The 14086-nt window shown below is 56.2% G+C and overlaps 6 protein-coding genes and 1 non-coding gene across 7 annotated transcripts; 6 read left to right on the top strand and 1 right to left on the bottom strand.

Moving 5' to 3' along the window:
- The first annotated feature begins 525 nt into the window (after positions 1-525).
- Positions 526-2327, top strand: L226DRAFT_534253 (uncharacterized protein). Its single transcript, XM_067680625.1, has 7 exons — positions 526-550; positions 615-643; positions 704-1120; positions 1176-1528; positions 1600-1627; positions 1699-2108; positions 2174-2327. Exons 3-7 carry the CDS (start codon positions 722-724, stop codon positions 2199-2201), a joined length of 1218 nt encoding a protein of 405 aa, XP_067536772.1. The 5' UTR covers positions 526-550; positions 615-643; positions 704-721; the 3' UTR covers positions 2202-2327.
- A 428-nt stretch (positions 2328-2755) lies between these two features.
- L226DRAFT_559951 (uncharacterized protein) lies at positions 2756-4304 on the top strand (the record flags this gene model as incomplete). Its single annotated transcript, XM_067683329.1, has 7 exons — positions 2756-3015; positions 3074-3205; positions 3266-3325; positions 3376-3410; positions 3487-3763; positions 3787-4035; positions 4197-4304. Exons 1-7 carry the CDS (start codon positions 2944-2946, stop codon positions 4302-4304), a joined length of 933 nt encoding a protein of 310 aa, XP_067536773.1. The 5' UTR covers positions 2756-2943.
- Positions 4305-4405: 101 nt separating this feature from the next.
- Positions 4406-4476, top strand: L226DRAFT_t97. Its single transcript has one exon. It is a non-coding gene; the product is annotated as a tRNA-Gly (tRNA).
- A 95-nt stretch (positions 4477-4571) lies between these two features.
- Positions 4572-6595, top strand: L226DRAFT_534254 (Molybdopterin binding protein). The gene is made up of 7 exons (XM_067680626.1): positions 4572-4932; positions 5357-5437; positions 5501-5539; positions 5602-5678; positions 5735-5934; positions 5993-6132; positions 6193-6595. Exons 1-7 carry the CDS (start codon positions 4775-4777, stop codon positions 6416-6418), a joined length of 921 nt encoding a protein of 306 aa, XP_067536774.1. The 5' UTR covers positions 4572-4774; the 3' UTR covers positions 6419-6595.
- Positions 6596-6660: 65 nt separating this feature from the next.
- On the top strand, positions 6661-8573 carry L226DRAFT_612418 (uncharacterized protein). The gene is made up of 5 exons (XM_067686388.1): positions 6661-6787; positions 6841-7137; positions 7191-7554; positions 7611-8377; positions 8427-8573. The coding sequence occupies exons 1-4, from the start codon at positions 6691-6693 to the stop codon at positions 8194-8196; spliced, it is 1344 nt and encodes a 447-aa protein (XP_067536775.1). The 5' UTR covers positions 6661-6690; the 3' UTR covers positions 8197-8377; positions 8427-8573.
- Positions 8574-9013: 440 nt separating this feature from the next.
- L226DRAFT_605373 (uncharacterized protein) lies at positions 9014-10450 on the top strand (the record flags this gene model as incomplete). The annotated part of the gene is made up of 4 exons (XM_067685708.1): positions 9014-9278; positions 9332-9698; positions 9757-10261; positions 10358-10450. Exons 1-4 carry the CDS (start codon positions 9104-9106, stop codon positions 10448-10450), a joined length of 1140 nt encoding a protein of 379 aa, XP_067536776.1. The 5' UTR covers positions 9014-9103.
- Positions 10451-10759: 309 nt separating this feature from the next.
- Positions 10760-13914, bottom strand: L226DRAFT_461135 (MCM-domain-containing protein; the record flags this gene model as incomplete). Its single annotated transcript, XM_067675633.1, has 8 exons — positions 10760-11335; positions 11388-11666; positions 11721-11814; positions 11869-11984; positions 12043-12878; positions 12935-13632; positions 13690-13816; positions 13869-13914. The coding sequence occupies 8 exons, from the start codon at positions 13912-13914 to the stop codon at positions 10760-10762; spliced, it is 2772 nt and encodes a 923-aa protein (XP_067536777.1).
- Between the last annotated feature and the right edge of the window lie 172 nt (positions 13915-14086).

Below are 14086 nucleotides of genomic sequence, written 5' to 3' on the forward strand. Positions count from 1 at the left end.
CCAGCGCACTCAAGCATGTACCTTAACCCGGCAATTCAGGATGAGCGATATTAGTGATCGCCGGCAAGTATGTACCTCGCGTGGCGATGAGTCGTACGATGCCGCGTTGCTTGCATTAGCCCTCCTCATTTCTCAGGAAAAGAAAAAGTGGGGCTGTGCGGGAGGACGAGCCGAGCTGATGGGAGCTACCCGGCCCCGCCAGGTGCAGCCGGGCAGCACGAAAACCTTCAAGCCTTTCTCTGCTCCCCTCCTCGAACACCGTTCAATGTCAACCTTGAACACCTGTGCTGGCTTCTAGTCAAAGATGCGCTCAAGACGAGAGTAATGAAGACGGTGGTGGTGGAGGAGCGCAACCCTTCCGCCCTCGCGCCGGAAGCAGGTCCCTGTCGGCTGCTTGTTGCCCCGCCGTCACCATCAACTCGCCTCGTCCTCCAGCACAGCCTCACTTTTTCTTTTCCTGAGAAATGAGGAGGGCTATTCGTCTCCAAGGAACCCGGGCTCACCTTTCCGTGGAACGAGCAACCTCGCGCATCCGCATGACTCAGCTCAGGTTTGATGGCATATCTATTCCGGCATATAGCCGCAGCATACTCATCCAGTGTTGCTTTTTTCAGCTGCTCGCCAGGACTGCGCTGTGGAATAGGCAAGTACGCATACAGTGCAGATAGAATATTGGCAGGTAACTCACAGATTCGATGGTCAGTGTGGTCGGCTGGCACATATGGCCAACCTGAATACCGGTGCCGTCGAGGGACGAGCCCCACTCAACGCGCTCACACAGCTCCTCCTGCCAGAGATCGCGCTGCCCGTGCTGGTGGCCGCTAGGCTACCGTTCCCTGTCAAGGCCGCCGCGTCTGTCGTTTTGCTCGGCAGCATCTTACGCACATTCCTAACCGCCACGTCGGGCGTCGTCGTCAACGACTATGCGATCGGCAGCGCAGTACTCGGGAACACGTTCTTCAACATTCTATTGTTCGTGTGGATCACAGATCCGATGGTCGAGTTTCGCTACTTGCGAGACGCAGACCCGTCCCCATTGGCCTCGAGATCGTTTCTGGCAAGGTTATACAACTCGCTCCGCGTTATCCGGAACTATCGTCTCATCGGCTGGAATACGCAGGTAAGGCGCATACTACCTCTTCGCTCAGTCTCGTGCTGACAGTTCTGTGCTGCAGATCCCAAGCGTTCCGCTCCCATTCAAGGGCACACGCACGCAGTTCCTTTACCACCGGGTCAAACAATTTCTCTGGAGCTTTGTCCTGACCGACTTCACGGAGTCTTACGTCTACCCATTCTATCATCTATACGTCCCCGGGTCCACGGATCCGCCCCTGCCAACGGGCTTCGACGGATTACTACTGCGTTCCTGGAACGCGCTCGTATGGCTTGCGATGACTTACGCCATCCTCAAGATGTACTACGAAGCCGCGTCGCTTCTCGCGGTCGGACTTGGACTGTCGCGTCCTGAAGACTGGCCCGACATGTTTGGCAACTGGTCGGACGCGTACACTATCCGTCGTTTATGGGGGTACGTCGCCGAACTCCTCTCACCTCTTCGCCGTTACCGCGATACTCACACCATTGTTCGTGATCATGTAGGCGCACTTGGCACCAAAACCTCCGTCGCGTACGTGCCCGTCTCCACTCTGAGCATGGCCAGTACTGTACATAGCTCAATGACGCCTCTCCTCCCTCCAGCACTTCTCCTACTGGGGCAAGCTCGTCGTCCGTACCCTCCACATCAAGCGCGGGACCTGGCTCTCCTCCCAAACCCAAGTCTACACCGCTTTCCTCCTCTCCGCGCTCATCCACTCCTTCGGCGACCTCATGCTGGGCAGGCAGCACTTTGGTCGCTCCTTCCCGTTCTTCCTCGCGAACGCTATGGCGATCACGTTCGAGGATGCTGTCATCGCGCTTGGGCAATCGTTGGGCTTAGGTTTTGGGAAGGAGGGACCGACGCGCGCCGTGAGGCTGCTAGGGTATGCGTGGGTGATTTTTTGGGTGCGATATTCAGCGCCGATGTATGTGGACTGGATGTTCGAGTCGGGGGTCGTGGAGAACCCTGTCTTGACGTTCTCTCCGACGAGGACGCTCGTCATGCCATGGCTGTGAGTGACCCCTGTTTGGTTCTCGAATTTGCGGGCATCATCGATGACACACACACACTCTCTAGCCAGCACGTCTTGGGAAGTGCCTCGTAGAGAAGCACGGTCTGTGGTACAAATGTCATGTTTCCCAGAAGGCCAGAAACTAGCACATGTGCTGTACACGTTGCACGTTGTGGGATACAACACCAGATGATAAATAAAATTGTGAACGTGAGCCGTAAGTTCTACAGACGTTGACAGGCACGAAAGAACAAGTAATCAAGGCAACGGCACGAGAGACCCTAGCGCGATGGCGAGCTGGAAGACTTCATCGCCGCGGCGTGATTGACGGCGGGTAAGCTCTGTTAGTCCATAGGTTTCCGTGTCTCGTAGTAGTAGGACACCGTTGGAGTTAGGTGTTCCAGATAGTCTAGGAGAAGCAGACTCAGAGGACGGAACATTTCTCGCCCCCATTTCCGGGGCGGTGCCTGCCGTGAGTACTTGAGTAGTACTAGTACTTAGTATTATAGGAGTAACTGCTCAAGGATGATCCACGTGACCGTGTCTACCTGACGACTGCGGCGCGTCGGGCGAGCAACAGATGTGCGTGCGTTCCTCCTGGCCACCGTGACCTTGACCATCGCATGCAGTGATACATCCCGGCCGCAAGCTTCTCGTCTTTCCGACCACACGCTCCTTCCTCTCTCTCCTCCCCACAGTCCTTACGCCCTGCTCTCGGCTCCAGGCTCGAACCCGAACCGTCGGACGATCTCGCTTGCACACAGTTCACTTTCCTCCCGCACGACGCAGGCGCAACCCTTGTTATTGTCCTTCTTGTCTTTCGACCGCTGTCATAATGAACTCTAGGCTCTTCTCCATGCTGCTCTTGCAGATTGCTTTCGCTTTCTTGGTGCAGGGTACCATCTACGTGCGTCGCGATGCTCGCGAGGTCCCCTATGAACGCACGCTGATGCAGACAACGACAGATTACGAAGCCCCTCCCCGGCTCGACGTGCAGTGGCGGCAAGTCGTGCACGGTGGAGTGGCTCGACGACGGCGTCGTACCGCTTCTGTCCGATATACGTGCTTGCCATGTCGCGCTGTACAATGGGAACCAGGTGTGTGCATCTGTCGGGGTGTGCTGCGGGAGATGGATTGTTGAGCGTTGAGCTGTGTAGGTTCTCATCCAGCAGATCAACCCGGTGGACGTCTCCGTGCAGCATGCGTTGACATTCACGGTGCGTCGCATACTGTCTGCCCTCCGTCATCTTCCCTGATCCTCGTACAGCCCGACCCGAAGGCAGGACCTAGTTCCAGCGGATAGTGAGTCCTTTTGTTCCCGCGTCCACTCGTGTCCGGAACATCTCGTTCGCAATGCAGAATCTGATCCTGTCCCTAGTTACATCAACTTCACCTCCGTCGACCCTGTCGGCGGTTCGACATACAACCAGTACTCTACGATGTTCACCATCGACTCCATGACCGGCTCTTTCGGCTCTCCCGTGACCAGCGACACCGCCGCCATCCCTGTTCCCTCGACGCTCACTAACTCGCACAGCGCGTCCGCGACGTCCACATCGACCGTCGGTGCATCCGCAAGCTCTTCGTCAGGTGCTGCCTTGACGTCGTCGTCTTCGGATACCTCCACCAGCGCGAGTTCTAGTTCCGGTTCCAGTGTATCCTTGTCGTCAACTTCCAGCACTCTTCCCAGCTCCAGCTCCAGCTCGGGAAGCAGCAGCAGCAGCAGTGCGTCATCGGTTTCTACGACCTCAAGTACGGTATCGACGTCAACCACTGTGGCGGCAACGAACCCAGCAACCACGCTGACCGTGATGGCAACCAGCACACGGCCAGTCACCACTGCGCCGTCGGCACCCACGTCGTCGTCGCTGTCGTCGTCTTCGAGCAGCCTCGGCCAGGCGTCGTCTGCGCTGGGTTTGCGGGCGACGTCATTCTCTATGCCCCTTTTCCTCTCATTTGTTGTCGTGTTTGCTTTCGGAATGTCGATGTGATCGCGTTGCTCTCCCAACCCTCCCCTCCCCTCCTCTCCGTCTGGATACACTGACAGTAAGATCCTGTGAATACCCCGTATGCATTTTCTTCTCGTAGACTCTAGGATACACCCGTCGCACGTCCTCCCTCCGTGCGCTCCTCTCTCGGCCCCTCGTGCGACACCTGACTTGGCTCTCTTACTACGTAGCTTCTCCGGTCGAGTGATAGAAATCCTGCGCTACCTGTGTATCTCTAGGCGTACTACATACTCACACTGGCAATGCACTTGTTACGACTTGGAGATAAACAAGGATTGCTCTTACGCAGCACTAATGGGGTAGTGGTAACCTGGGTCGTTGCCATCGACCCGCCGGGGGTTCGATTCCCCCTTAATGCATGAGGTTGGTATTCTTGAAGTTTTTACCGCGCACGGACGTCATAGACGATTCCTCCGAAGGCTTGCGACCGAATTTATAAGCACCCTTGCCTCCTCCTGAACACGCGCGTGCATGTTATCTTCTGCTCTCCGTACCCTTGTCCTGCCTTCTCGTACACCTGGAACTCGCGGACTAAAGCGACTCGCGCGACCTGCGCTTTCGAGCATTCATTCTCGCACCTCCAGCTTCAAGTTCACGCAGACTCGCGTTCAGTCGGAGCATCGCTACATCAGTCTCGCGAACGCGAAGAGAACAGTAATGTCTACCACCGCTGCGAAAGACGTGCCCGCGGACCCGTCTGCACCGACTCCGGGCCCGCAGGAATTTCCCCAATCCAACTTCCCGGTGTCGCCTGTGCCGGAGAACCCGCTCGGGGAGGGGCGGTATATCAAGACGGCGGCCGCGTTGGTTATTGGGTGCGTTCTGTGTTCATGTGCTGTGTGCATTAATTTGGATGGCGTGCGTCGCGCGTGGATGGGACCTTCACGGGATCTCAACGTTCCAGACGAGTCGAAAGTCGGGATTCGTCCAGCAACGAGCAATATGTAACCAGACCCGCCTCCTTGCTTCCCTTCGCACGTTTGCCGCCGTTATAGTAGTCCCCACCACTCGATTGGTCGTCGATATAGGAGGGTTTGCTCTGCACACATGCATGCGCCACTGGTCTGTACCACCATGGTCGCAACCATGAATCTCCCTGTGCTAGGCGATACAGTGGTCTGCGCGTTGCGACACATGCTGCATACATAGCTCGACCTAGTTGCCATACATTTATCCTCAGATATTACCCGCCGTGTAGTCTTGGCCGGAGGAGTTCTGACGCTATTTGACGCGGCACAGAGACGAAATCCTGAACGGCAAGACACTTGACCGGAACTCCAACTACTTCGCGCGGTTCTGCTTCGAGAACGGGATCGACCTGTGAGTAGCACATCGCTCCTCCTGCGCTCTTCCTTTTGCTGACCGCCTCGCTGTGCTCTATAGGAAGCGCATAGAAGTCATTCCTGATGATGAAGACGACATGTGCGTAGAACGTGGCCGGCCGGTACCTCAATGTATGCGCTGACCCGCGCGCATATACATAGCGTCGAAGCGGCGCGCCGGCTCGTGAAGAACTACGACTTTGTGATCAGCACTGGCGGGATCGGACCGACGCACGACGGTACGGTCCTCTCGTCTGCTCATCCAAACGCGTATTATCGACCGTGAGCGTTCCAGATATCACATACCAGTCGCTCGCAAAGGCGTTCGACCAGCCACTAGAGCACCATGCGGAAACCATCCGACGGATGAACGAGATGATCAAGTACCGGACGGACATCGCGAACCAGACGGCCGAGCAGCGACAGGCTCGCGAGCGCATGGCCCTCTTCCCTGCGCGCGGGGAGGTGCTGTACATTGCGCCTGACATCTGGGTGGTCAGTCTCGTCCATCCACGCACGCAACTATTTGATGTGGACAGGTTCCTCGGTGCAGCCCGTGGTAAGGCTTGAGGGCAAACTGTGCATATTCCCTGGTATCCCGAAGCTCTTCCAGCGCATGCTCGATGGGCTCGCTGCGTTCCTGCCCCTCCCTCCACCCAATGAACGGCCGTTCCGGCAGCAGATATTCACCTCGTAAGCGCTGCCTCAGTCTCAGTATGTGGCAATGATGTCTGACCATGGACGTCCCCTCAGGTTGCCGGAATCCTCCATCGCACCCTTCCTCACCAGCCTGCAAGCCCGCACAAAGTCCGCAGGCGTGCGCGTCGGATCGTACCCGCTTCTCTCCAAGGGTGTTTATGTTTCCCTCATCGGGCCCGACGTTGCGGCTGTGAAGGAGATTGCGGAGGAAGTCGCGAGGGAGCTCCAGGGCCGTCTGGTGAGCGAGGAGGAGGCGAGGAGGGAGAAGGCTGCCCTATAGGTGCAGGTTGTGATACCCCCCGAGTGTTGCCTACCTGAGCGAGCGCCCTCCTCGATCAATGTTGAATCTTCGAATATTGGAATATTGTATCGTATGAGTACTCTACACGGATTGATCACATATGCGACGCCGATCTCAAGAGCTCGACAGCTCTCTTAGGCGCTCGCAAGTTGCCGAATAGACTTTGACTGGGTTAACCGTCTTGACCGTCTTCTTCGTCAACGGTCACGGCTTCCGGGATCCAAAGCTCAGAAGTTCGGGTTACATTTTTTATGCCCATTATGGCTGCCTCAGAGTTTCACTCTCCTCTCGAGTCCTTAGGCCCTGAGCTCACTAGCGAGATCGAGAGAGTTGCGGCTCTCAACGCCGGTGAGCTCAGTCATTAGCTTCCATCTAATGACGTTCACCCTCTATCTACCCAGATCCCGATCGTTGGATATGGTGTGACGAAGAAGAATTTGCAGCTTGGAAGCCTGCTCCTACGGGATGGCAACTGTTTGCGAACAGATGGCGGGAAGCGACCGAACAGGAGATCTTCGACACGTACGAAGAAGGCGCTCGAGTACTGAAAATCACCGACGACCGGTGCATCATGAGCAGACAGCACATGGAGCAGATTATCGTTCGTGATTGTTACCTTGAAGCTTACAAGGTGGCATGGTGCTATGCCGTCGAGCATTACAAAGCAGGTGTCGTATTCACGGGTCAGCCGGGAATAGGTACGTCATGTTCCCTCAATTGCTCCAAGGCGCTGTACGAGATTGACGTCCAGGCAAGACCACGTTCCTCTGGTTTCTCCTCGTTTGCTTGTTGCAGAAGAAGCAAATGGTCCTGCTGAAGTTCGACGGAGTGAATCAAGAACCTCTCTTATTCCATGCCGACGGTCGGGTCTACGTCACTCTCGATGCTTCCAATCACCCAGTCACTTCCGACCCTAACATGCAGAGAGACATGTTCATATGGTCGCTTTTCGATGTCGGCGAACAGGAGGGCCCCCCGGAGGACATGATTCTCCCGCTATTGTTCCCAGTCCAGGCTCCGTCCCCGAACCTGGATCGATACGATGACTGGAGCGTAAGACACCGTGCCTTGGTAACCGGGTTGCCACTGTGGACTCGGGATGAGCTCAGAGCTGGGTATGATTTTTCGCATTGAGATGTGAAGCCATGGCGTCTCATCCCCCGTGCCACAGTGCACGACTTGACCGGGAGTTCCGACAGTTCAGCAGACGCCTCGAAACGGTGGTTAGAGACTGGGGGAACGGCGCGGACGTAGCGGCCTTCGCACCGTATCCAGGCGTCCTCGACCTCCTCCGATTTCGCTATCCGAACTGCCCGCCCGCTTCTCCAGACGAAGCGTTCGACGCTCTCCTGGATGTCCTCATCGATCACTTTGGGTATGTCGCTCGAGACGTGTACCGGGGCATGTACGACTTCGACGAGGTGTGGATGGACCATGAGGCGGCCCTCCAGACCATCAACTCGGAGAAACTCGAGCATGTCGCGAGGACTTTGGTTGAGGAGACTTGCTTCCCCCAGAACACGAAAGGAGCCCATCGCCTGGTCTGCACCACTGTCCAGTCCATCCCGCTCAGAATGCCTCCCCAGTGGCTGCTTGACTTCAAGTCACCTGTGATAGCGAAAAAGCTGGTGAAGCATATCCGCGCAGAGGGGTACTCCTGCCCAGACAATATGCATGCTTTTCTCTCGTCGCTGTACGACGGGAGAGGCCTGCAGATGGCACGTTGGTTCGAGTCCACGCCCAGCGCCGCGCAGTGAGCGCGTCATCGGTTGTAGATCGTTGCGCGCGCGTCCATGACTACGGGCTGAGGAAGCCTAGCCGGAGTTGGAGTCTCGAGCGGAGGCTGACGAGTGGAGGACGAGCCTGCCGAAGCGGCGGTAGAAGAGAATCACGAATATGAGAAGAAAATACCTACGGCAAGCGTAGATAGCGAAGGAGGTGAGCAAACAGCAGCTCGAGAATGCGGAAGAATACCAATGACATGTAGCAGGTGGGACCATATGTTTGGCAGCGCTGAGAGGCGTGGCAACAGAGGTACAGTTCGCCGGGGGACAGACCCTCTGAATTACACCATACGGGGTCTATAGTAAATCTTTAGTATACTAGGATACCCGTGACATGGAAGAAGCATCGCAAATGTAGAGCATCAATTGGATGCACTGGCATGTAACCACAAATGAAAGCTGATTCGGCGGCAAGGTGCAGGAAGAGGAAAAGCCACACGTGACGGTGGGGAGTGGCTCTTCCAAGAATGGCAAGTTAAGCGCCATCCTTCCCTGCGGCCCGACATGCCATAAGCTGTATGTCCTGTCGCGCGCTGCTCCTCGTTCTGCGTGCACCACCACGACACTCCAGACTCAAAATCCAGAAACCAATCATTCCCCTATCGAAACTCAGACGTTATACTATGACTACCCCGGAGGTTGATCCTCTCGAGTCATTGGACTCTAGACTGACCAGCCGGATCGAGGAGGTTGCGGCTGCCAACGCCAGTGAGCTTTCTCTTGTAGCTACTATCTGATCACGGACTCACCCTCCATCCACAAAGGTCCTGACAATTGGGAATGGAATTACCAGGACATGCCTTTGTAGGGGCTTGCAGAAGAAGAGTGGCAGCTGTTTGCGCGCAAATGGCGCGGAGCGACCGAGAGAGATATCTTAGCCATGTATGAAGGCGCTCGGGTACTGATAACCACTGACGACGAGCGCATCCTGAGAAGGAAGCTCATGGAGCGAATCCTCGTTCGAGATTGTTACCTTGAAGCTTACAAAGTTGCATGGCGCTACGCCGTCCTACACCCCAGTGCGGGTGTCATCTTCACGGGCCAACCAGGAATAGGTATGTAAATTCCGTTTAATACCTTCAGATCACTGAACGAACATGTTATACAGGCAAGACCACGTTTCTCTGGTTTCTCCTCGTCTGTTTGCTGCAGAAGCAGCAAATGGTCGTCATGAGGATGGACGAAACGTTCGAAGATGTTCTCCTCTTCCATGTCGACGGCCATGTTTACACCGCCAAAAACGCTAGGCGCTACCCACGTGTGGCCAAGCCTGAGATGAAGGAACAGATATTCATATGGTCGCTTTTCGATGCTGGCAAAGACAAGGCAGCCGCCCCGCCAGACATGGTTCTCACGCGAATGTTCCCGATCCAGGCACCTTCTCCGCAATACGCTCGATACAAGGAGTGGTCCGAACGTCGCGGTCCCTTGATAACTGGGTTGCCGCTGTGGACACGAGATGAGCTCAGAGCTGGGTATGGTTTATCGTGTCGATTTGCGTAGCCATGACGTCTCATCTGACTCTTGCCATAGTGTACGACTTGACCCTGAGTTCGCCCAGTTCAAGAGCTATCTTGACACGCTCGTTGGAGGGTGGGGAATAAACGGCCCGGATGCAGCGGCATTCGAGCGGTATTCAGGCGTCCTCGACCTCCTCCGATCATGCCATGCGAGCCCGCCCGCTTCCTCTGACGAAGCACTCGACGCTCTCCTGGATGTCCTCATCGATCACTTTGGGTATGTTGCCCAAGACGTGTACCGGGGCATGTACGACTTCGACGGAGCGTGGATGGACCATGAGGTGGTCCTTCAAACCATCACGTCCGAGCAACTTCGAAGTGTCATGAAGACTCTGATTATCGAGCTGAGCTTCCCCAAGGAGATTCCAAAGGCACATCGTCTTGTCTGCATCACTCCGCAGTCCATCGAGCTCAGAGTACCTCCTCGGTGGCTGATTGACATCAAGTCACCTGTGCTAGCGAGGAAGCTGGTGGAGCGTATCCACGCAGAGGGGTACTCCTGCACACACGATATGCATGTTTTTCTCTCTTCTCTGTATGATAGGAGAGGCCTACGGATAGCGCGTTAGTTCTCCACATCGATCGCCGCTCAGTGAACGCGCTATTTCTTGAAGGACGGCCGCGGGTGGATCCTGGAAAGTGGTCCGTGGTCCGTTCGGCAGACGTTAATGATGACTATCCTCACGATTCTGTACATGTCCCGCTAGCAGGAATGGTGACGAAAGGGCGAGAACAGACGATTGATGTATTTTGTATAGCGGTTCGCATTGCGTGGATATGTTTGTAAGCTGTACTGGCAATAGACCTCATCCATTGACATTCGGGAACTCAGGCTGTGGAAGTAAATCATGACACCTCCAAATTTAAGCTGAAGGTTGCATCAGGCAAACTTAACAATCACTCAATCGCATGCACATAAGTCCTACAATCCTCTGCACCGAGTGGTCGACTGCAGTAAAGTACACATGTATGTAAATCTGGTTGACAAATCCCAATGAACTCACTGCATCTGCGCTCTACGCTCCCTCCCTCCTGATCATCCTCCTATCCCGCTCGCCCGTCACCTTCACCAAGCCCTCCTGCTCCAGCTCCCTGATCACGTCCTGGAAGTCCGCCGACGTGATCTTCACACTACTCTGGTTCTCCAGCTGCACAAACGCGTCCGCCCAGCGCAGGCCGCGGTTGCCACCCGCGCCATCGAGCAGCGCAAGGACCGCCCTGCGGAGGTCCCCGCGCAGCTTGCGCTGCTGGCGCCCGATGCCGGTGTCAAGGAGGCCCATGTCGATCTCGCCGGTGGTCGGGTCGCGCGCGCTGGTGTTGATCGCGTCGCGCATGAGCCGGTACGCCTCCTTGACGTCGTCGAGCTCGACGAACGGCGAGAGGCGCATGCGCGCGTGTGCCTCAGAGAGCCGGATCATGCTCTCGAGCTGCCGCGTCGTCGCCGTGATGCGCTTCTCGTTCGAGCGTGGGTCTTCGCCTGCTTTGCGCATAGTTACGTAGCAGCGGACGAGCTCGTCTCCGGCGGCCTCAGTGATCGTGGGGTTGACGCGGGAGCGAGCATAGGTGATATATGCGGAGAGTTCGTCGAGGGGCTGAAGTGGAACATGTCAGAAGTAGTCGAAAGGGTGGGAGCCAAAGACGTACCAAGATATCCTGGCCACTCCCGTGCATAGGAGCATCCTCAAGGTATAATGCGACCAGATGCTGCGCCAGTCTCCGATCCAGAGCTTCGTCGACGTGATCGAGCACCAAATACAAGAGGTCAAAACGCGAGATGAGCGTTGGCGGCAGGTCGATGTTCTGCGTCACAGTCTGTTTCGGGTTGTACTTCGAGCCGATGGGGTTGGCCGCAGCCAGGATAGACGTTCGAGCGTTAAGTGTGGTGATGATGCCCGCCTTTGCGATTGAGACGGTTTGTTGTTCCTATGCGTACCTCAGATCATTTGGGTTGTTCGGCATTATTGGTGTGAGACATACCATGACTTCGTGCAGAACACTCCTCGTGGCATCCGACATCTTATCGAACTCATCGATACAGCAAACACCACCGTCACTCAGAACCAAAGCGCCACTATGTGCAATCTGTCAATTTGCAGTGCCATTTTGCAGAACTCGAATGATATACCTTTCGAGGACCAACTGCTTCGAGTCTGGATCGCGCGTGACATATGCGGTGAGACCGACAGCTGACGAGCCCTTGCCGGATGTGTACACGCCACGAGGAGCAATCTTGTGAACGTACTGAAGTAACGAGTTAGTATCCTTGTGCAATCGCAACGGAGTCGTGTGAGGGGCTTACCTGCAGAATCTGCGACTTACTGACACCAGGGTCACCGACAAGCAACACGTTAATGTCGCCACGGTACCTCGGTCCGCCGCCACCTCCACCACGAGCAATGCTCTTGTTCGTCCCACCAAACAACTGCAGCAGGATGCCCTTCTTGACGTCGTCCATGGCATAAATGGATGGCGCAAGTGACCGCGCAAGCAGCTCGTAGATATCCTGTCGCTGGCTCAGAGCGCGCAGCTTCGCCTCCAGCTCCTCGCGTTTCGTTGTACGATGCTGTCTCTCCACGGCATTCTCCTCATCGTCATCCATGTCGATGCCCCCGCCAACACCGCCGACGCCAGGGATACGGTCTCCCCCAGCCTGACGCGTGCTCCTGTCGAGTCCCAGCCGGTCGTCTGTGCCGATCCTGATGTGTACGACATCAAGGAAGGTGCGGAAGAGGCTCTTCAACGTCCGCTGTCGCGGGTTCACGCGCACGGGCATGCTGCGGAAGATGCCGGTGACGACGAGGCGGTCGCCGGGCTTCGAGACATCGACGAGCTCGTCGTACACGCTGAGCGAGACGGTATGGGGTGTCTGGCCGTCGGGCACGGCATCGGGCGTTTCTTGCAGACGGATGACCTGGCGGTCTGCGAACTCGCAACGGTTGTGCACGAGCGACATGGATCCGACCGTGCCACAGACATCGCGCGGGCAGCGAGCGGGCTCGTCGATCTTTCCGCGCTCAATTTCAACTTGGACAGTGTGGTTGCAGGTGAGGCAGCGGAAGAAGGCCACTTTCATGTCGGGAATGACTGGCGTTGCACGGATGACGAGACCTTTGATGCAAACGAGCTTATCCGTATCTGAGGGTGAATTGAGTACTTCTCACAAGGATTGTGCAAGATGGTCGGTTACTTACCGCTCGGATTCAAGTCTCGCATGTTCACAGAAGAGACACCAAACGGACGGACCTTGTAGACCTTGCTCATGATCTCGGCGATCTCTTCCTCGCCCTGGTGCCCGCGCATATCCTCCACTCCCGCTGTCTGGTCTTCCTCCGCGATCTCAAGCATTAGGTCCTTGAGTACCTGGTCCATCAACGGAACGACTTCTTGCGGGTACTTGACTAGCAAGACCTGTAGCTTCTTGCTCGGTGGGTACGCCGCCAGGTTGTGCATGTCAAGGTTCAAGGTGCGCTCGCCGGTCTGTCGCATCCGCCGAAGGTAAGCCTCGTAGAGCAGCACTTCACCCTCATCCGGAGACGACAGAATCCTGGTTCTGAGTCCTCGCTCCCGGTCGTATGCGATACGATACTTGACTTTGAACCCGCGGATGAACTCGCGGAAGGTCCGCATCGCATCCTGAATGTTCACGTTTGTGCCCCAAATAGCCTTCATTTCCCCCGTATCGTCGTCATCGTCTGAAGGGACAGCAGGGACAGAGAGATTAAGCGCAGAGGAAGCTGGCATGGACAAGTGAGAGGCATCGGAACGGAGGTCATCGTTAGGGAGGTTGCTTTGACGTTTGGAACGCGAGCGAGCAGATGTCGGAGTGAAGCTGAAAGAAGAATGGATATCTCCACGACGGTTTTTCGGCATGGATACTGGTGCGGGGCTCCTGCGCACGCGTCGTGGTTAGCGATAACCCAGGGTATTTTGAAGGGAAACGGCGCACGATGGGAAGGCGAGCGGCTCAGAGCTCTGAGAGGCGGGAAGGTCAGAGTCTAGTCTCCGTGCCCTTGTGGGTGTCTTGTTTTTGCTTGGAGAAGAGCTGGGGAATGGTAGGGGAGACGAGGTACCAGCTTCCGTGTCGAGAAGTTAGGGTGGTTCGTCGGACGCGACTGAGAGACTTACGCGCGAACAAAGGTGTCTGCTGCCTCCTCGGTGTACTCATTCCCATTGCACGTCTAGCAACCGAATTGTGACGCGGAGTTCCGGATACCGAGGGTGTGCCTTCGAGGAAAAGTGGAGGAGCGTTCGGCATCGAGGGATTGACGAGAGTGGGTTCCTCCATCTCGACATCGTCGAGGTCGGAGGTGGGTATGTCTCTTGGTGGTGATGACATCGCGACG

Source organism: Lentinus tigrinus, assembly GCF_003813185.1.
Source record: "Lentinus tigrinus ALCF2SS1-7 unplaced genomic scaffold L226scaffold_9, whole genome shotgun sequence".
NCBI classification, from domain to species: domain Eukaryota; kingdom Fungi; phylum Basidiomycota; class Agaricomycetes; order Polyporales; family Polyporaceae; genus Lentinus; species Lentinus tigrinus.